This window comes from Pteronotus mesoamericanus, unplaced genomic scaffold, assembly GCF_021234165.1.
Source record: "Pteronotus mesoamericanus isolate MK-2021 breed Mesoamerican mustached bat unplaced genomic scaffold, CSHL_Meso_final scaffold_31, whole genome shotgun sequence".
Lineage (NCBI taxonomy): Eukaryota > Metazoa > Chordata > Mammalia > Chiroptera > Mormoopidae > Pteronotus > Pteronotus mesoamericanus.
This window is the reverse complement of record NW_026555312.1, coordinates 36,579,576-36,601,834: the sequence shown is the minus strand read 5'-3', so window position 1 is coordinate 36,601,834 and position 22,259 is coordinate 36,579,576. Positions and strand designations below refer to the sequence as shown.

Below are 22,259 nucleotides of genomic sequence, written 5' to 3'. Positions count from 1 at the left end.
AAAACCTGTTTGATTCCTGGTCAGGGCACATGGCTGGGTTGCAGGCCAGGTCCCCAGCTGGGAGCATGCGAGAGGCAACCGATTGATGTTTCTCTCACACATCAATGTTTCTCTCTCTCTTCCTCCCTTCCCCTCTCTAAAAATAAATAAAACTATTTTAAAAAAAAGAAAAAAAGATAAGGTCCCTGACCTGAAGAAGTTTGCAACGTAATAGTGTGTAGTAAAGAATTTAACCTTGCCCAGAGAAAGGTTGGCCTTTGCCCTTGTCTCCTGGGAATTAACCTAAAAGCCCTTGGAATGACCTAATAGTAATCTTTGTTTACCTGGGGGTCTTTGGCCATACCAAAAGTCCAGCAATGTGACTAGGAACAGGGATTTTAAATTACACGTTATCAGCTAGAGCACTGGAGGGGCTGGCAACTAGGTCTACTATGACAAGGCCCTGATAAAAATGTTGGACACCAAGGCTCAGGTGAGGTCCCTGGTTGGCAATACTCTATTGTCACATACAGTTACCAAGAAAGTTTAATGCTGTGCATGACTCCACCGGGAGAGGACAACTAGAAAATCCATATTTGGAACTTTCCTGGATTCTGCCCCATGTATTTGTCTTGCCTGACTTTAATCTGTTTCCTTTCGCTATGATAAACTATTATCGTGTATAAAGGCTTTCAGTAAATTCTGTGAATCGTTCTGGTGAATTATCAAACCTAAGAATGGTCTTGGGGGCTATTCCTAACTTGCAATTAGTAATGGTAGTCTTGTGAATCATCCCTAACTTTGGTTAATAGACATGTAGTGGGATGGGGAGGGCACAAAAATGAGAATGGCTAATTCTGACTACAGAGGTAAAGTTTCAAATAGGTATCTGTTGAATGGAGTTTTTAAAAGGTGAATAGGTATAGTCACCAGGTAAGTGCAATCAGAATAAGGAGGGACAGTGTGTGGGGGGTGGGGTGGGGGTGCTGGGAAGTATGAAACAGATGTGTGCACAGAACGTAAAGCAGCATCAATGGAAAGAAGGCTGCAAAAGAGACAGGTATTTTATGAGACCAGACAGGTATACTAAGGCCAGATCACAAGAAAGTTTCCTAGCCAAGGTGAGTAAACACTATTAACAGGGACAAGGATCCCAGGAAGAGTATGACTAAGGGAGGAAGATAATGAATTAAGTTTGAGACATGCTGACTTTGAAATGACTGGGAGATGTCTGGCAAGTAGTTTTATATATATATATATATATATATATATACACACACACACACACACACACACACACACACATACATACATACATATACAGGGCCGACACTAAGAGAAGGCATCAGCATGTACAAGGCAGGTAAAGTCAAGTAAGAGAAAGCCTGGGAAATGTCCCGTAGATTAGGAAAACAGGAGACAACTGGTCCGGTGATGAGAGCACTTCAAGTCATATTTCAGTGGGTTGAAATGTGAGAAGTTAACTTGTGGAGATAAATGATTGCCAAATACAGCTGGATTTGTCTGACACCAACTCTTCCATGCAGGTATTGGAATCCAGCATGACTTCTCAGCTAACATTAAAATAACAAAGATTTCTTATTTTGCCTGGTCTTTTCTAGGTGCATGGGTTCCAGTGGCACTTGAGCTAAAATAGGTGATTTCAACTACTGTAGTAGTCCCTTGCCGACTCATGCCAAAACAGTCCTCCAGTCAAGGCAAGCAAAACAGAGCCATATGGAGCAGTGCTATCAGGAAATAAGTTCTGGCTACTTAAAAAAATTTTTTTTCTTAAGATTTTTTTATTGATTTATTTTTAGAGAGGGAGAAAGAGAGTGAGAGAAACATCAATGTGTGGATGCATTTCGTGCGTCCCCTGCTGGGGTCCTGGCCTGCAGCCCAGGCATGTGCCCTACACTGGGAATCAAACCAGTGACCCTTTGGTTCTCAGGCTGGCACTCAATCCACTGAGCCTCACCACCTAAGGCAGCTCTGGCTACTTTAAATAAGACAAAAATAACTGGATGTTTATAGGTTTTGTAGCAAGAACAAGAAACACGCTCAGCCCCTCCGTGGGCCAAATAAATGAATTACTACTGATCACTCCCTTTGTTCCTCTGCTCAAGACACAAACTCTTGGTGAGGAGCATATGATTGTCTCAAATTGAGTCATGAGCCTGATGCTTGGCTAAGGAAGGGAGTTTGCCCAAATTATACTCCCACCATACCATAGTGCCTGGGGAAGGAATAATTCCACAAAAAAGAAGCTGGGAGCTGTTCAGAAGAGTGGCCTGAAAACTAATAGCCAATCACACTACTGTATAACACAAACATCTTTGTAACAGGTGGCATTTCACAAAGACACATGACCAGGATATACATTCCATTCAGTAATTGACAATACTGGCTCTTCAGTTAAAAACAGAAGGGGCACTCCTCTGCTACATCCTTCTAGCAACCATTCAACAATATCAAGTTGTGCATTGGTGATAATTTCAGCTGATACATTCTTTGACTCACGTATCTCTCCTCAGAGTGTCCTTTGGGGGAAGCAGTCCTTCCAGACCTGGTTATTTCTGGGCAGAGCCCAGCCAAGTCTCACTGATGCTAGCTAGCATGCACTGCTCCTGAAATGACACAGCTGACTGCTGAGAATACAGGCTACAGCATTCAGAAGAGAGGTGATAATAGATGAAACACCTAGGCAGCCAATAACATGCTTCTTGACAAGAGGAACACGAGGTTCCTATTGCAGAATTGACCCTACTGGAATTCAGGAAAAGAGCTTATTGATGTAGACATGCTGAAGTCTGCAGCCAGCAGGAACATCACTGGGTGTGAGGGAGGAGGCTACTTCTCAGATTTTTTAAAAAATATTTATTGTAGAGAGAGGTGAAGGGAGGGAGAAAGAGTGGGAGAGGAACATCGATCAGTTACCCCTTGCATGCCTCCAACTGGGGACCTGGCCTGCAACCCAAGCATGTGCCCCGATCGGGAATCGAACCTGGGACCTTTTGGTTTGCGGGATGGCACCCAATCTACTGAACCACACCAGTCAGGGCTTCTTCTCGGGTTTGACAGAGTTGGTTTGATAGAGTATAAGAGCCCAGCAGGAAGGTCAAGTCCTTCAACTAGTGTGTTGAATCTATAATTATGCTCCATTCAACCACAAGTTTGGCCAACATTTGTTCCCAGAATTAATCAACACAAAGGAACAACTGCATGTCACACATCTGACCTGGATCTCTCTATAATATATTTAGTCCACAGGACACCACTGCTGCTGGAGTGGAATAGTGAATTACTCTGTCCAGTAAGTCCTAGTAAGGTGGAAAGCAGTTGGGGGCAATTACACTCAATAGGAAATGAGACATGTTTCCTGAACACAGAGCAAACACCATCTTCCTTCATTCCAACAGCTGGCAAAGAACTCTATTTCATAAGTCTGAATGGATCTTGTCTCCTCAAAGCTCTTCCACGGCTCCTTTACAGTCATGACATAAAATCCAAAACCTCTGCATAGCACAATCAGGCCCATCTCTCTAGCTTCCTCTCCCACAGCCCTCCAATTCTACATTATGCTTAAGCTACTCTGAGCCAACTTCAGGTCCCACAGCAAGTCCTGCCCTACCCTGCCCTGCAGGAGTGCAACTGTGTACATTCCTGCCTCTACGAGGAACTCCTAATCTCCTTGTCTGCAGAGCACATTTCTGTCCCTCCTCTAAGCCTCAGCCCTGCTCTGACCTCCTCTGTGAAATCTCCTTCTGCTCTTCCCAGCCCCCAAGGCTCTATGGTCCTTTCTATACTATAGCAGTCAGCTTACCATCTTCACTCACGCTCTATGCTGGTGGGTTTATTTTCTCACTGGTCCTCTTTATCTCCATAACCCACTCTACATCACAGAGGCCTAGCCACAGGGCTTATTTGCTGGAAGGTGCTCCAACTTTGGTGAAGTAGTGAAATGAACACCATTTGCATTTTATCTCTGGCAATGTCTAAACCAAAGAAAATCACACCTGTCTTCTCAGAAGAGAGAAGATATTCAACTACTAGGAACTGCAGTTCCTGGTAAGACCTTTTAGAAAATGACGTTGTTAGCAACAGTAGCAACTGGAAACTAAGCAGAATGCTTAAGTGCTAAAACCAGAGTGAAACAGGCCATGGTTTAGGGAGCCTGGGAGTTCAAGATTTAAGAGTCACCAGTTCTTGGCTTTTATTTTTATTTACTTTTTATCATCACCTGAGAACATTTTTTTTTTTTAAATTGCTTTTAGAGAGAAAGAGAGAGAAACATCAATTGGTTGTCTCCCATACTCAACCAGACCAGAAACCAAACCCACAACCTAGGGATGTGCCCTGACTGGGAATCAAACCAGCAACTTTTTGGTTACAGGGTGACACTATACCCAACTGAGCCACATGAACCAGGGCAAGTGTTTGGCTTGTAGATCACAAAAGCAACCCTCCAGATTGATACACTCACCTGTACAACTGTTAAAATAAAGAATCACCAGTTCTTTTAAGAATCACATATATTTACATTGTGGATCCAGGATACACTTTTTTACAGGAATTAAGCTGTTTCCAGTGGAGCAGATTTGGAAAGTCCACTCTAAAATAAAGTCACCGGTTGTCACTGTCCTCCTCCCCAACCTTCCTTCTGGGACTGAGCACTGTCCCTTGACTCCCAAAAAAGGCTGCCCTCTTTAGTTCTCCATGAGGGTCCTGGGCTGGTGTGGGCTGTGGGGATTGCTCTTCAGTTTAGGGGTAGACAGGTGCTCCAGCTCATAGTGCCCGTTGTCAAAGGACTTGTGTGTGGGTTTCTCTTTCATGCCCTCCTTTTGGCTCCTCTTGTGCTCTATAATCTGCTGGAGCTGGTGCCCAGCATACTCCGGCTTGGTGGTCAGTGGGCTAGCTGGCACAGCCACACCAAGAATATCTGACACCATGTATGGGCGCAGCCAGCCCACCAGAGGAGTGCTTCCAGGGCTATAGTGCGTCTGCCTGTGGTAGAAGAGAAGTCCATCTACCTACAAGAAGGGAAACCAGGAATCAAAATGACTGCTGGGGCCACATGTTTCCAGGACAACCTATATACACAGAGCAGCTCTTGTGGTCCCAATCCTTTTTCTGTTTCACTGCCAAATGAGAGAGTTCTCATTTCTCACACATACAATTTCTCTATATGAAGAAATGGCCTAGAAAACTAAATTTTAGAAAATAAAACATAAATAGCACTTTCCTTTTTATAGGGTGTTTTCCTACCACTATTTTACCCTTTTACCTACCATGAGGGTATTTTCGAGATGGGGCTGGCTCAAAGTTCTGGTGGATTCTCTAAAAACACACAGTGAGTATGAAGCAGAAATTCAACTGACCCCAGGTCTTCACTCTCCAAAGCCCAGGCACTTCCACCACCCAGAGGGTCATAGTCGGGTATGTGTTCCACAGAGGGAACAAAGCAGGGGAATTGGACAGACCCTTAAGAGATGCTGGACTACTGAGCACAGGAGAAACTGGCTATCAAGAAGCCATGCTCCCCAAGCCACTGCTGGCTGCCTAAACCTCCCCCTAAACTGTTTGTGAGCTATGTTCTTGGAAACTCAGTTTTTCTCAGCAGGAAGACCTTCTGTAGTCCAAAATTTTCTTTTCCAGGAGTCATGGACTCATCTCTAAAACCATTTCTTATCACTTTATTTACAGCATAAGAGCTACAAATAAAGATGGTGTTCTTAGCACCTTCTTAATTGTCTTCCAGAAATGATGGCAATGTAGTAGCCTTTGCCATTTTCTCATGTGGGAAGCTGTGATCCTTTCTGCAAAATTATATCCAGTTCAAGCAAAAACTTGTGGGTGCCTGGGAAGAATTTTAAAGGGTATGATGGGTAAAGGAAAGTTTGCTTGCTGATCCTGGAGAGAATAACTGCAGCTTCTAAGGTTGACAAAAGACTGCCCAAGACTGAGGAGCTTCTGGAGATGTGAGACTTTCAACACTAAGACTGGGAAAGTCTGGGACTCAACCTGGGACAAGCTGGTCATCTACCCCATGTCACTGCTCTGCAAGCACCGACATACATAGGGACTGTTTGCTCTCCCAAGGAAGGATTAGAAGTTCACACCCCTGTGGTCACAGAAGCCCCTCTAGACTTTACAACCAGCCATGGCAGTCAAACAAATGGCCTGGCTCTCAGGCTTACAGCAGGCAGACACAAAGAACAACCTAGGAATGGAAGCCCTGACCCAATCTCTGTTACTGCATCTATAAAATGAAGGAGTGAAATAAGTTGTCTATGCAGGGCCCTTCCAGCTCAGGCATTGACTTATGTGATAGTGAGTGCATCTCTTCCCAACAATTAGCTTTTAACCCTTTTCTGATGCTTGGGCACAGCAAAGTCAGAAGGTATCTTAAGACTCTGTGTAACCATGCTTCCCTGTGTCATGTAATCACATGAGAACAATAAAGGCAATGGTTTTGTTACCTCAAAAGGAAAATCCATAGACAGCACCTTCCATAGGCTCTCAGGGGTACACGGAAAATTCTTTAGCCCCACGAATTTAAACTGGAATGCAAATTAGAACAAAGAATTAGTAAATATTGTTCCAGCAACTGAAAAGCTGTATCAAAGAAGAAAAGTTCCAGTCTCTTCCTTCCAAACCACCTCCCCTCCATCTACCCACTGGATTACTAGGTCAGCGGTTCTCAACCTTACTTTACACAGGAGAATCATTTGGGGAACTCAAACATTTCTGAGTGAAGAAGTTTTGGAGAGGCCCAGGCATTTTTTTTGGTAAGCTCGCCGCTTAGTTTTAACATGCAGTCAGGATGAAGAACCACACGGTCCTGTGTTAGCTTTAGGGATTGTATGTTATTCCCCTCTCAGGCCTCTGACCGTTGCTTCTAATGAAGGAGTAGTGAAACTTCTTTCCCAGCAGCCAGGATTTTTAGACTAAAGCAATATAAGAAAGTGATAAGGACAACAAACTCAGATTGCTTAGGTTTGACTCCCAGCTCTGCCAATCATTTCATGTCTACATGCCTCCATTTTTCCATCTGTAAAATGGGATAATAAAGTATCTACTTAATAGGGTTGTTGTGTGGATACAATGAGATAATACATGTAGGACACTTAGAATAGCTCTCATGCTCTCCTTCCTCAATGCACATTTTTCCAGGACCTTATTGATACATCAGTGGAAGTACTATACTGACCCCTTTTATTGTCCTGTAACTGTTATCCATTTGCCTTTAGAAATGTTGTAAGCAATCCAGGCAAACACCAATCTGCAGAGCTTACCTAATAAAATGCCCTCAAAACAGCTGTCACCTATTTAATCACTGAGCAGATAACAAACACTTGGGCCATCATCTTGTACTGTGGGACCTTAGGGAAAGCAGTCCCTCGCTGAGCCTGTATTCTCACCTGTAAAATAAGGGAACTGACTAGATGAGGTCACTCTCAGCTCCGATATAAAAGCGGAGGTTATCAAAATGTGGTTCATGGACCAGCAGTTTCAGCATCACTGGGGAACTTGTTCGAAATGCAAATTCTAATCAGAAACTCTGGTACTGAGACTGAGAAGCTTTTTTACCAGGCCTCTTGGTACTGCTGATGCATGCCACAGTTGTGAACCAAGGTACCAGAATTCTAAATACTTCATTAATAAAAGCAGTTATTAGCATTTTACATCAACAACTATTTATTGAGAGCCTACCATAAGTAGGATGTGCTAGGAGGAGGTGCCTATTTTTATCACTAGGTTCTTAGAATAACCCTGTAAAGTGGGAGTTTTTAAACCTATTATACAAATGAAGAAACTAAGGCCAAGTGATGTTTTTAACTTATCCTAAAGCCAAAACCGGAATCCAGACCTGGATGACTGTTAAGCCTATAACCTTCCCATTATGTCATACTGTCTCAAAAATAAGTAATTTCATTCATAAGGATTATATTTAGATAATAGACCAATCCAAACCAATCCCATAAAGAAATCTGCAACCCTAACCCCAGGCCTTACAGGGTTGAGCTTGGTGTTCTCTCCCAGTCCTTCTTCTTCTGGTAACTTTGAATGCATCCAGTAGAATCGGAAATCAGTCTGCCAGAGAGAAGGAAAAGAGAAAGATAAAATACTGTTCATCTCAAACTATGATAGAAACAAAAACACACCCAATTCTAAATAGTGGCCTGATTTATTAAGACCTAAGCCCTTCTTTCATTATACTCATTTTCCTTAAAACACTGCCTTAAGGTCAGGGAGATACTTTAAAATCTTTAAAGATTTTTTCTTTTTCTTTTTCTTTTCCAGCATGTAAAAAGAACCTTTATAACTGTTATAATAGCCTCCTATGTTCTTATGCTTTCTTGCCAGACACCTTTGGAGTAGGTGCTTTGTGGGCTGGAGCTTTCAGACCCTTCTGAACTTTTGGGGTGCTGTCTTCTGGCTGCAACAGTTACCTTTTTTGCTGGAACCTTTGCAGCAGCTGCACCTTTAGCAGCATGTGCTTTTTCAGGAGAAGCTTTCACAAGAGCTGCCTTCTAAAGCTTTCTAACTTCAGGTTTGATTATTCAGTTCCTCATTTTCTTTGCCTTCATGCTTTGTAACGATCAAAGTCAGTCATCTTGGCTTTCTTTTCTCTCGCTTCAATCTTCTTTGCCCATTGTATGACTGCCCATTTTGTACTGATATCTGCCTTCTGCCAGGCTTGTTGGGAGATACTTCTGGCAGGCACTTTGTGGGAACTCGAGGACAAAGTCAGTGAGCTACATGCATTTCAAAGACAAAGCCTGTCTCCTTATTTGAGTGTAAGACCCAACGACCAAAGCCATGTTCTGATCAATAACATCTACAACTGTGACCAGCTTTCCGGCATGAGGCCCAAAGGAGATGTAGGCCACCCACCCAGCCTCCAGGAAGCACCTGGACACCATGTTGGCAGGGTTCGGTGAAAAGGAAGAAGGCCTGAATATTCTTTTCTTAAGCTCTAGTAGGATTATTAATAGCAGTAGACCCAACATTTATTATGGAAAACCTACTATGTGTCCGGCTCCAAGGTAAACACTTTACACATGTAATCTTATTAATCCTCAATCACCCTGTGAGAGTTATCATTATCTCCATTTTATGAGTGAGAAGTCGGAGGCTCAGAAACATTATTATCACTTGCCCAGGTACACGCAGAAAATACAAAGGGACCAGGACTCTCCAACTCCAAATCACATTAGGTCGACTTTTGTTTTATTTTAATGCTGAGGATTAGAAACTACTGTATACTAGTAAATCCTCATAAACTATTCTCTGAATCACTGATAATGTACCTTCTGTACTTATTTATGTCATTTTTCCCCCTTACATTATTTAGCTTTTGGAAAATAATTTTTAAAAAAGTCATTTCTTTTTCCTAAAGATTTTATTTTTAGAGAGAAGGGAAGGGAGAGAGAAATAGAAGGTAGGAAACATCGATGTGCGAGAGATAGATTGACCAGATGCCTGCTGCACACTCCAAACCGGGGAGCTGGTCTGCAACCCAGGCATCTGTCCTGACTGGGAATTGAACCTTTTGGTTCACAGGCTGGCACTAAATTCACTGAGCCACACCAGCCAGAGCTAGTCTTTTCTTTATATTATAAAAACAGGTGGGCCCTGGCCAGTGTGGCTTAGTTAGTTGGAGCACTGTCCCATAAACCAAAAGTTTCGATTACTGGTCAAGGAATATGCCCAGGTTGTAGGTTCGATCCCTGGTCGGGGCGCATATGAGAAGGCAACCAATCCATGTTTCTTTCTCACATCAATATTTCTCTATCCTTCCCCCTCTCTCTAAAAGCAATGAAAAAATATCTTTGGGTAAAAAAACCAAAAAAGCAAAACAAAACAGAAACACCCAGGTGGTTTTAGGTACCAAATTCATATGTTATAAATGATATTAGGAAATTTCATTCAACAGAATTAAAGGAAAATATGTTCTGCACTGAATTTACGACTTCTGAGTTTGAGGTTTGGCTCTGCACTCGGGCAAGGTACTTAAATCTGTGGCTCCCAACTTCCATATCTATATGGTTAGGAATAAAAGTACTTATCTTATAGGGATGTTATAAGGAATTCAATGAGATAATCCTTTAAAGTGCTTAGCAATTGAAGTCCTGGTGATTATTGTTAAAGGCGGTGCATGTTAGAGTTCTGAAGTACCACCCACCACTGAACAGAATGAAGAAACCTAGCTTTGAGGAATAACTATGAAAAGAAACAGCCTATGGTAATAACCAATGATTCCCACACTTGGGCCTGTATGAAAATCACCTGCAGGTTTGTGCCCTGGCTGGTGTGGCTCAGTGGACTGAGCAATGGCCTACAAACCAAAGGGTCACTGTTGCTGGTTCAATTCCCAGTCAAGGCACATGCCTGGGTTGCAGGCCAGGTCCCCAGTAGAGGGTGCGCGAGAGGCAACCACACATTGATTTTTCTCTCCCTCTCTTTCTCCCCCCCTTCCTCTCGCTCTAAAAATAAATAAAGTCTTTAAAAAAAAAAAAAAAGAAAGAAAATCATCTTCAGGCTTGTTAAAACGTAAGTCACACCCATAGTTTCTGATTCAGCAGATCTGAGAATTTTCATTTTTCTTTTTTTTCAATTACAGTATATTAATAAATTCCACATTATTTTATATTAGTTTCTGGCATACAATAGTATTTAGACATTTATATAATTAATGAAGTGATTCCCCAATAAATCTATTACCTTATCTGACACCATACATAATTATTATAAGATTACTGAATATATTCCCTATGCTGTACTTTACATCCCCATGACTATTTTGTAACTGACAATTTGTACTTCATTGCTTCACATTTTTAAAAAAGCTCCCCAACTCCCTCGAATCTGACAACCATCAGTTTGTTCTCTGTGTCTATGAGTCTGTTTCTGTTGTGTTTGATCATTTATTTCGTTCTTTAGATTCCACATGTAAGTGAAATCTTGTATTATTTTTCTTTCCCTATGTTACTTCATTTAGCATATTACCTTCTAAGTCCATCCAAAGCTGTTACAAATGGTAAGATTTCCTTTTTATGGCCAAATATGTCACCTCTCCTTCATCCAATCAGCAACTGATGGGCAGCTGGGTTGCTTCTATATCTTGGCTATTGTAAATAATGCTGCAATGAACTTATCTTTTCAAATTAGTGTTTTGGATTTCTTCAGATAAGTATTGAGGTAGAAAGGACCCATGGACAAAGCCAAAGTGGGAAAGGATTGCTGGGGGCGGGGGGGAAGCGGGGGGAGATAGGGGAAAGTGGTGGTGGGAAAATGGAGACAAATGTATTTGAACAATAAAAAAATAAAATTAATTTAAAAAAAAGTATTGAGGTAGAACTGCTGGGTAATAAAGTAATTCTATTTTTAATTTTTTGAAGAAACTCCACATACTGTTTTCCACAGTGGCTGCACCAATTTGCAATATGACCAACGGTGCATGAGAGTTCCTTTTTCTCCACATCCTTACCAACACCTGTTTGTTGATTTATTGATGACAGCCATTCTGACAGGCCTGAGATGGATATCTCATTTTTTAATTTGTATTTCTCTGATGATTAAAGACATTGTGCATCTTTTCATATATCTATTGGCCATTTGTATGTCCTCTGAAGAAATGTCATTTTAGGTCCTCTGCCCACTTTTTAATTGCATTGTTTGATTTTTGGTGTTAAGTTGTATGAGTTCTTCATAAATTTTGGATATTAACCCCTTATTGGATGTATCATTGATGAATATGTTCTCCCATTCAGTAGGTTGTCGTTCTGTTTTGATGATGGTTTCATTTGCCATGCAAACATTTTTTAGTTTGATGTAGTTCCATTTCTCTATTTTTAATTTTGTTTGCCTTGTCCAAGGGGATACATGAGAAAAAATATTAGTAAGATTAATGTCAGAGAGTTTACTGCCTAGGTTTTCTTTTAGAAGCTTTATGGTATCAGGTCTTACATGTAAGTCTTTAATTCATTTTGAGTTTATTCTTGTATCCAGTTTAAGAAAGTAGTCTAGTTTCTTTTTTACATGCACCTGTCCAGTTTTCCCAACTCCTTAAAAAGTGATCACCCTGATATATCTAGTACCCATCTGACATCATAGTTATTAAAATATTACTGACTATATTCCCCATGTTGTATTCCACATCCACATGACTATTTTTTAACTGCCAATTGGTATTCTTAACCCCCTAAATATGGAACGTGTCATGAATTTGCATGTCATCGTTGCCCAGAGGCCATGCTAATCTCTGCACTGTTCCAATTTTAGTACATCTGCTGAAGGAAGCAACAGTTTTACTTCATCCCTTCAAATTTGCATGCTTTTATTTCATTTTCTGGTCTCATTGCTGTGGCCAGGACTTCCAGTATTATGTTGAATAAAAGTGGTAAAAAATGGACATCCTTGTCCTGTTCCTAACCTTAAGTACTTTTAAATTTTTCCTGTTGGAAGTGATGTTAGCTGTGGGTTTGTTATATATGACCTTCATTATATTGAGGTATGTTCCTTTCATTCCCAATTTCCTAAGTTTTTATAATAAAACAGTGCTGAATTTTGTCAAATGCTATTTCTGCATCTATTGATATGATCATATGAGTTTTATCCATTTTGTTAATGTGGTAGATCACATTAATTGATTTGTATATATAGAAGCAACCTTGCATTCCAGGAGTAACTCCTACTTGGTCATTAAAAAAATATTTTTAATGTATTACCAAATTCAGTTTGCCAATATTTTGTTGAGGGCTTTTGACCTATGTTCATTACAGATATTGGTTTATAATTATCGTTTTTGTAATGTCTTTGTCAAACTTTGAATCAGGGTAATGATGGCCTCATAAAATGAGCTTGGGAGCCTTCCCTCCCCTGAATTTTTTGGAATAGTTTGAGTAGAAGAGGTGTTAATTCTTCTTTGAACGTAAAGTAAAATTAACCCATGAGACATCCAGTCTAGGTGTTTTCATTTCTTGGGAGGTTTTTGATTACTGAATTGATTTTGGTTGGTAGTAATCAGTCTGTTGAGATAGTGTTTTTCTCTCATTCAGTCTTGGAAGATCATGTGTTACTAGAAGTGTAACTATTTCTTCCAGATTGTCCAATTTGTGGGAATATAATTGTAATGTTTTCTTATAATCCTTTGTATTTTGGTGGTGTCAGCTGTCACTTCTTTTTCATTTCTGATTTACTTATTTGGGTCCTCTCTCTATTTCTTGATGAGTCTCATAAAAAATTCATCAATTCTGTTTATCTTTTCAAAGAACCCGTTCTTGGTTTCATTGATCTTTTGTATTGTTTTTTCAGTCTTTATGTCATTTTTTCCCGCTCTGGTCTTTATTATTTCCTTCCTTCTACTTAAAACTCTGGGCTTTGTTTGTTGTTCTTTTTCTAGTTCTTTTAGGTGTATGGTTAGATTGAGATTTTTCTTGCTTCTTGAGGTACGCCTGTAATGCTATGAACTTTCCTCTCAGGGGTGTTTACACAATGTCCCATAGATTTTGGGTTATTGTGTGTTCATTTTCATTTTTTTCCACAAAACTTTGATTTCTTCTTTGGTCTCATTGTTAACACATTCACAATGTGTTAACACATTCATTATTTCTTTAAAAAAGATTTTATTCACTTATTTTAGAGACAGGGGAAGGGAGAGAAACATCAACGTGCAATAGACACATAGATTGGTTGCTTCCTGCAAGCCCCCAACTGGGGACCTGGCCCGCAACCCAAGCATGTGCCCTGACTGGGAATCAAACCAGTGACCTTTCAGTTCACAGGCCAGCACTCAATCCACTGAGCCACACCAGCCAGGGCCACATTCATCATTTAATAACATGTTATTTAGCCTCCATGTTTTTGAATGTTTTTCACTTTAAAAAAAATTGTACTTGATTTCTAGTTTCATACCATTGTGGTTGGAAAAGATGACTGATATGATTTAAATCCTCTCAAATTTATTGAGAACTGTTTTGTGGCCTAACATGTGGTCTATCCTGGAAAAATGTTCCATGTGCACTTGAAAAGAATGTATATTCTGTTGCTTTGGAATGAAGTGTTCTAATAATATCAGTTAAATCAATCTGATGTAATGTGTTTTTTAAGGCTGCAGTTTCCTTGTTGATTTTCTGTCTGGAAGATCTATCCATTGATAGCAATGGAGTGTTAAAAATCCCATATTGTGACTACAATTCTGTCAATCCCTCCCTGCATGTCCATCAACATTTGCTTTATATACTTAGGTGCTCCTATGTGGAGTGCATTAGTGTTTATAAGGGTTATATCTTCTTGTTGGATTGATCCTTTTATTATGAAATTTTCTTTTCTCTTATTATAGTGTTTTTTCCCCAACATCACTTATCACCCCAATATCCTGTTCCACCTCCACTCTCCTCCTTCCCCCTGCAATCCCCACACTGTTGTTACAGCCTTTGTTTTAAAGTCTATTGTCTGATATAAGTATTCCTACCCCAGATTTTTTTTCCTTTTTCCTTTGCATGAAGTATCTTTTCCCATCCCTTTATTTCAGTCTGTGTATCTTTTGATCCGAAACAGGTCTCTCATAGACAGCATATGTACGGGTCTTATTTTATTATCCATTTCAGCTACCCTTTCTTTTGATTAAAAATTTAATCTATTTACCATATTTTGCCATGGATAATACGCACTTTTTGCCCAATTTTTGGGGGCAAAATAGGGATGCGTGTTATACATGGGTATAATGACTATATACCAAGGGTATAATAATGCCATGTATAATGCACACAAAAACGTGGGTGTGCATTATACACAGCAAAATACAGTGTACATTCAAAGTGATTATCAATAGGTATATAGGTATTGCCATTTTATTATTCATATTTGTTCTTTTTTTTTTAAGATTTTATTTATTTTTTAAAGAGAGGGGAAGGGAGGGTGAAAGAGAGGGAGAGGAACATAAATAGATTGCCACACTCACGCACCCAACTAGGGACCTGGCCTGCAACCCAGGCATGTGCCCTGACTGGGAATTGAACTGGCAACCTTTCAGTTCACAGGCTGGCACTCAATCCACTGAGCCACGCCAGCTAGGGTTCTCTGTCTTTAACCTTTGCCATTTTAGTTATGATGTGTCTTGGTGTGGACCTCTCTGTGCTTCTAGAACTTGGATGTTTATTTCATTTGCCCAGCTTGGTGAAGTGTTCAGTCGTTATATCTTCAAATAAGTTTTCAATTTCTCACTCTCTCTCTCTCTCTCTCCTCCTCCTGATACTCCCATGATACAAATGTTGCTATGCTTGAGGTTGTCCCAAAGGTCCCTTAAACAATCCTCACTTTAAAAATTGTTTTACTTTTGCTGTTCCAATTGGGTGTTTTCTTTTACTTGTCTCCTAAATGGCTGATTTCATCCTCTGCTTCATCTAATCTGCTGTTGATTCCTTCTAGTGTATTCTTCATTTCAGTTATTGTATTCATTTCTGACAGGTTCTTTTTTTATGATTTCTATGTCCTTTTTCATGATTATCTCTTTGTTGATGTTCTCACCATGTTCCTTGATCATCCTTTTAATCAGTGTTTTGAACTCTGTATCTCGTAGATTGTTTTCCTCCATTTCATGTAGTTGCTTCTCACTTTTCTCCTGTTCTTCCATTTAGGACATGCTTCTTTGTCTCCTCATTTTGGCTGCCTCTCTGTGTTTGTTTCTATATATTAAGTAGACCTGCTATATCTCCCATTCTTGGCAGACTGGCCTTATCTAGTAGGTATCCTAGGGACCCCGTACTATAGTTTTCCTGATCACTTGAGCTGGGTGCTTCAGGAGTGTCTGTTCTGTGGGTTGTGTGTGCCTTCCTGTTGTAGCTGAGCCTTTATTACTTTGGGCATTTCAGTGGGTGGGGTTGACCATCAAGCTGAATGGCTGTGAGTAATGGCCATGACCACAGCATAGGAGCTGCTGTGGATGCTGACCCCACAGAGTGAGATCGCCCCAGGGGGCTCTGATACCTGCCAAGACTACCCTTTGCATGTACTGCTTGGGGAGTTAATTGTGTGGTGCTCTGTCATCATCTGAAGCCAGCCACCAGGTGTGTTGGTTCTGGGGCCTCTTGGCAAGAGCTCCAGTGTAGGCCAAGGTCAGCCCTTGCTTGTGAGCAGCCCAGTGCTACCTAGTTGGAGCTACAAAGCAACCCATAGTTGGTAGCTACCTGTGCTGTGCCTGGAGACACATGGGAGATATCATGCTGTGAAATGAGGCCAGCTGCCACCAGTACTAAGCCTGGGGCCACTCAGCTAAAGACTCTGAGCACCCCAAGACCTATTTGTGGCTGCTGGTAAGACTCGGCTGCTGAAATAGGCTTGGGTAGTACACAAGTTACGTGAGGTGGCATCTCAGGGAGTCACCAGGGTGGTGCAAATGATGTGCAAGTTAATACAGATTCAAATTTTCTTCCTGTGCTGAGCCTGGAGCCACTCAGCGAGCAAAAGGCACTGGGTACACTGAGGCCAGCTGCCACCAGCCTGGGGTTGGCAGACCTTTCAGAGTTTTTAAAGAAAACCTAAAGTGGGCCAAGGTCACTGAAAGAGCCTCTGGCAGTATACGAATTGGGTGGAGTGGGTTCCAGGGAGTCATCAGGGTGGAGCAAGTGGAGTTCACCAGGTTAATGTGAATCTGATTTGGCTGTGTGGTAGAAGCGCTCAACATAGGGACAATGGTGGCTGTCCCTCCAGCCCTCACCCTGAAACTACACAACTCAGTTTCTCCCTGTATGTCTGACATCCCCCAAGCTATATTGTCTCTTCACTGGAGCCCAGGGTAAGTGCTTGCGAGTGAGAGCCTGTGCATGGGCCCTATAAAAGGACACCTGGTATTCCCACAGCCTTCTGTCTCACCTGTTTGGATGGAATCACCGCTGATTTTCATGACCAGGTATTATGTAGACTCCTCTTCCTGGCACTGGTGCTCAGGGCTTGGGTGACCAGTGTGAGGATGTGACTTCTCATTCTTAAGGGGGTCCTGTGCAGCTGAGATATCTCCAATTCATGGGTATGGATCCAGCCTGTTCCTCATCTCTCCCCCTCCTAAGAGTCTCGGTGTGGCTTCTTCTGTATATCCTTAGCTATAGGAGTTAGGTTCAGCTTTTATTTAGATGGTTCTCCAATTCAGTTGCAATTTTGATGTGGTGATGGGAGGAGATGAGCACAGACAGCACTTAGGTACTCCATCATCTTGACAGGAACTCCTGACTGTTTGCATTTCTATTAACATTGAGAACCAGTACAATAAACTAATTGACAAGGAGCATAAAAAGTCACCACTCTAAAAGTGGGACAATGCTGGCAGACTATTGGGAACAGAAATAGAGCCTGAGGGGCTGACTTCCCCTCATCATGATGACTGTTATTGTCACTTATAAGAATCACCGATATGAGAAAAACATTGAGGGAAGTTGAAACTTGAGGAAAGAATACTAGGGCCTCTCTTAGAAAATCTCCTCCTACAGCTATTACCTTAGAGATTCAAGGTTCTGTGTTATACCAGAAAGGCCCGCCATTTTCAGGGTCAGGATGTATTTGGTGAAGGAGTAGAGGTGGCAAGAGTCTACTGGTGATGTCTTATACTCCACCTTCTCTTCCTTGCACAAAGGCATCCCCTTCACCCACAGATCTTCCCTGAGAGCAATCCTCCCACACTCTGGAAAGGACAGAAGGCAGCTGCAGCTCCTACAAAGTCCCAGCCTAACCCTCTGCTCTGTTTCTCTTTCCTCCCCTCAAGAATTTGCCCTCGATAGTGTGGTTTAGTGGTCTGAGGACCAGCCTGTGATCAGAAAGATTGCCAGTTAGATTCCCAGTCAGGGTACATACCTGGGTTGCAGGCCAGGTCCCTGACTTGGGGGCGTGTGAGAAACAACTAATTGAAGTTTCTCTCCTACATCAATGTTTCTCTCCCTTTCTTTCTCCCTCCCTTTCCCTCTCTCTGAAAACAAACAAAATCTTAAAAAAAAGAATGTGCTATATTTCCCTTAGTTCCTACGTTCCTTTTTAAAACAAACAAACCAAAAAAAAAAAAAAAAAAGCGAATTTGCCCAAGCTGGCATGGCTCAGTTGGTTGGAACATCATTCTGTAAACTGAAATGAAAGGTCACAGGTTCGATTCTCAGTCGGGGCACATACCAAGGCTGCAAGTTTGGTCCCAGTCAGAAAGTGTACAAGAAGCAACTGATGGACATTTTTCACATCAATGTTTCTCTCCCCCACTCTCTCCTTCCCTTCCCCTCTCTCTAAAATCAGTGAGCATGTCCTCAGGTAAGGATTAAAAAAAAAAAAAGTAATTTAAACACATTGAGAGAAACACTGAATAGTATTCTTTATATACCACATCCTCTACATACCAAGAACCCATATACTGAGCCATTTGCCCAGGACAGGAGAAAACAAAAAACATGAGGGGATTATTGATCCTTACCTGGCAGTCATAAAAAGGGTGTCCCCGCCAGCACATCACATCCAGCACATAGTAGGTCTGCTTTGCCTCACTGTAAATGCAATCCAGAATGGTGTAGTCTGGGAAACAACACAGAAAGTTGTTACAGGGTACCCCTCCAATCAGGGTTCCCTATACCACAATCCAGGGAGCCCCATATTAGGTCTTGGGAACTGAGTCCGACGATCCTTGGTGCTTGCAGTAAGCACCACCCCTGAGGAATCAGAATTCAGTGGACAGTACATTCTTCATCATACAGCTGAAGGGTGACCTGGGGTAGCACATGACAAGAGGGATCTTACTTCTTAAGCCAGATAGGAATTCTAAACTTTAGGTAAATTGGGACATTCACTCACCTTAGAGAAGCTCAAGTTTACAACTACTTCAAGATTTTACTAATTTACTTTACGAGGGAGGGGAAAGGAAGGAGAAAGAGAGGGAGAGAAACATTGATGTGAGAGAGGAACATCAATCATTTGCCTCTTGTTTGGGCCCCAACCACAGACCCAACCCGCAACCCAGGAGTGTGCCCTGACTGGGAATCAAACCAGCAACCCTTTACTTTGCGGGGCAATGTCCAACCAAATGAGCCACACTGATCAGGGCTACAACTAATTTTTGAGTTCCTATCCTGGGCACTGTGTTCTGTGGGGATATTAACTATAAGTAATCCCTGCCTTTTAGGAAGTTACAGAACAGTTAAGGAGGTAAGATGATCACAGAGGAAAGAACCAAGAGGTGAATAATGCAGCCCTGACCAGTGTGGTTCAGTCGGTTGGGTGTCATCTCACAAAGCAAAGGGTTGCCAGTTCAATTCCCTGTCAGGGCACAAGCCTGGGTTTTGCGTTCAGTCCCTGGTCGGGGGTGTACACTGGAAGGAACTGATCAATGTTTCTCTCCCTCTCTTTCTCCCTCCTTTTCCCTTTCTCTAAAAGTAGATAGGAAGAATGTTTTTAAAAAAAGAGGGAGCAAGATGAACTATATAGCACAAACTGAGAACAATAGGAATGCCAGGGAAAAAAGAAGGATTGGAGCAAGCAAGAAATGCTTCATGGAAGACATGTGATATAGCAGAGTCTTCTGGGATAAAAGAATTAAAACAGGACAGAGTCAGGGAGGGCATTCCAGGCCAGAGTATTGAAGTTGCATGAGCAAAGGCCCAGAATAAAGTGGGTACATGTGGGGAGCAAGGAGGCAAGCCAGATAAACAGAGCTAATGGTGGACATGAAGAGTAGGGAAAATATACAAGTATGGGCAGACCAAAGCCAACGTGAGGGGCTCTAAAAGTCAATAGAGAAGTCTGAGCTCAGTATGGAGGACATGAGGAACCACCAAAGAAGCTAAGCAGGCGGAAAGAGAGCAGGGTTCAGCCCAGCTCTGCCTCTTCCTTGCTGAATGACCCTGAGCAAGTTATTTAACCTCCATGATATTAGTCTCCTCAGGTAAGTCCAGGTGGGAAGAAAAAGCTTAGGTTAGGACAACAATAAAGGAGAAAAGGGAATTTGGTAGGGAAGCCCACATCTTACTGTACGTTATACTCAGCATTCTGAAGGGATCTTTCCCCAACTACAGTTATCACCTTTTAAAGGTGGTTCAAGGGAAAGGCATGTTGATTTTAATTCAGGGCTTTTTTTTTTGCCCAGCAGGCTTCACTGGGCTGTGTCTATTCTGCAGCTGAAGGAGGGCTGACAGTGAAGAAGATGGCCTAAGTTCAGTGGAAAGACAGTGTCTATGCAATTTCAAAGGCACGCTTTCAAAGTTGGTTTTTAAAACAACTGACCAAGCAACTTATACTATCTTTTACTGATTATAACATTTAATAATTATGAAACTTAAAAAAGAGACAATTTTATGTAGGTACCTTTTGCTGTTGTTGAGTTTCGCCTGTTGCCCCCAGGCAGTAGCGAAGAAAATGTGTTGACACAGTAACCACTCTTGGTGTAGGCACTAGTAGAACCCTGTTTGGAAAGATAACATTCTCATTAGGCATCAGGTCTCCTCACTCTTGCGCTTCCACATTCTGCAGGGTGTCATCAGCCCAAAGATGGCTCTCAAAAAAATCTTCCTGCAGGAAAGGATTTCATTCCTCATGCCAGTCACAGCTGCTGTGGCAGACAAGGAATATGGAGTGAAAAGAATTCCTCTTGCATTCTGGCCAGGTGGCTCAGTTAGTTGGAGCATCATCCCATACACTAAGAGGTTGTGGGTTTGATCACCAGTCAGGACACATACCTAGAGGTTGCCAGTTCGATCCCCAGTAGGGTCTTGTACAGGAAGCAACCCATCAATGTTTCTCTCACACTGATGTTTCTCTCTCTCCCCCCATTCCTCTCTCTAAAATCAATAAACATATCCTCAGGTGAGGATTAAAAAAAAAAAAGAATCCCTCTTGCTACAGACCAGGCATAGTGACGTAGAGAAAGGAGGCAGCTACTCACCCTGGAGGCCACGATAAGGGCTCTTTTTCCAATAGGGCACACGACCACAATCCATTCTTGCCCCAAATCTGAAGGGACGTCAATTAACCATTCAGAGAGCATCAACTGGCAACACAAAATATGGTGTAAAAAATCAACAGGGGAAAAAATCAAGAGGGGTGTGCTGCTCCACTGTTTACAATGACAAAGAATCCTCCTTCTATAATGAAAATACGAGTTAATGAATGAGGGCAGAAAAGACTGACAGTGGAAACGCCACCCTATTTGGTCTTAGCTTTCAACTCGTCTCCTGCTCTACTGATGGGATGGAGACCATTCACTGTGAACTTGAATTTCTCACCTTCATTACCCAAATGCATACCCATTCTTACTACCTCACCCTCTGTGTCCACGTGATGGAGCCCTATTCCTATCTTAATCTGTCCACCCACCTACCATAATTTGACCATTTAATTATTACCATAATTATGTTCTAAGGACTATACCTCAGAGATGTATAAGGTCCTTGACCTTGAAATGCTCTTAAAATAGATCCTTATTTCCCAAACTATAATGGCACAAATGCTACATTAAGGGATGTTAGGAAATCTGCCTCAAAAAGGGGGTGGGGGTTGGCTGTGGTGAAATGGACTTGAAAAGATTAACTTCCACTCATCACTCTTATTCCTGTATTCCCGTTCATCTATATAAACTTAGGCCTATCAATTAATCCCTCCCACTGAATCTTTCCTCTCTCCTTCCCCTTAGCCCACAAACTATTTAACCCCTATGCTTTAAAAACAAAACAAAAATAAAAACCTTTTATCACCATGCATTGTTGTTGAGCTACTCCACTTTCTGCTTTTTTTAAACTATTGTTGCTGCCTTCCTGCCTGCCGCTACTCAGTCCAAATCTGCTAACCCACAAGTCCTACTAAAGGCCATAACTAACCTCCTTGCCATCAAGTATCTCTTCCCTCACCACCTTAAACTCCTGCTTCCACTCCCCCTGTGATGTTGACAGTTACATCCTCATCCTTGACATATGTTCCCTTGTCCCTGTGACACAGTACTATTATTTTTCCTCCAAATATTCCTCCACACACTTCCCCAAAACATGCAGATAATCTTCAGGAGGCTGTTTTAGGCCCACCTTTGCTTTTCTCTTAGAGGCTGCCCCCTTGGGGGTGGGTCTCATCTACTGTAGCTTCACTCTTCATTCTAAGAGGATGCCTCCCAATTGCCTTCTTTTTCACATCCAGATTTCCTTCCTCTTCCCTCCAGACAGATATTTCCAGCTGGCTATTTGATATATTTCTGTTTGTCCTCTCTGTAGCTTGAACTCAGTATATCCAAAGCTAAATTCATTGCCTTCTGTTGCCCAAGTACTTCC

General features: G+C 41.8%; 1 protein-coding gene and 2 pseudogenes across 5 annotated transcripts in view; all 3 read right to left on the bottom strand.

Moving 5' to 3' along the window:
• Positions 1 to 4,493: 4,493 nt before the first annotated feature.
• SNUPN (snurportin 1) overlaps positions 4,494 to 22,259 on the bottom strand; it is a 31,999-nt gene continuing 14,233 nt past the window's right edge. For all 5 annotated transcript variants that reach the window (XM_054592044.1, XM_054592043.1, XM_054592045.1 and 2 more), the window contains 6 exons: positions 20,888 to 20,992; positions 20,311 to 20,407; positions 18,431 to 18,528; positions 7,996 to 8,073; positions 6,459 to 6,539; positions 4,494 to 5,009 (listed from right to left, as the gene is read on the bottom strand). In XM_054592044.1, coding sequence (XP_054448019.1) covers positions 4,686 to 5,009; positions 6,459 to 6,539; positions 7,996 to 8,073; positions 18,431 to 18,528; positions 20,311 to 20,407; positions 20,888 to 20,992 — 783 coding nt within the window. In that variant the 3' untranslated portion in view covers positions 4,494 to 4,685. The remainder of the gene's footprint in view (positions 5,010 to 6,458; positions 6,540 to 7,995; positions 8,074 to 18,430; positions 18,529 to 20,310; positions 20,408 to 20,887; positions 20,993 to 22,259) is intronic.
• LOC129085621 (60S ribosomal protein L14-like) lies at positions 8,330 to 8,942 on the bottom strand (annotated as a pseudogene).
• Positions 12,188 to 12,288, bottom strand: LOC129085822 (uncharacterized; annotated as a pseudogene).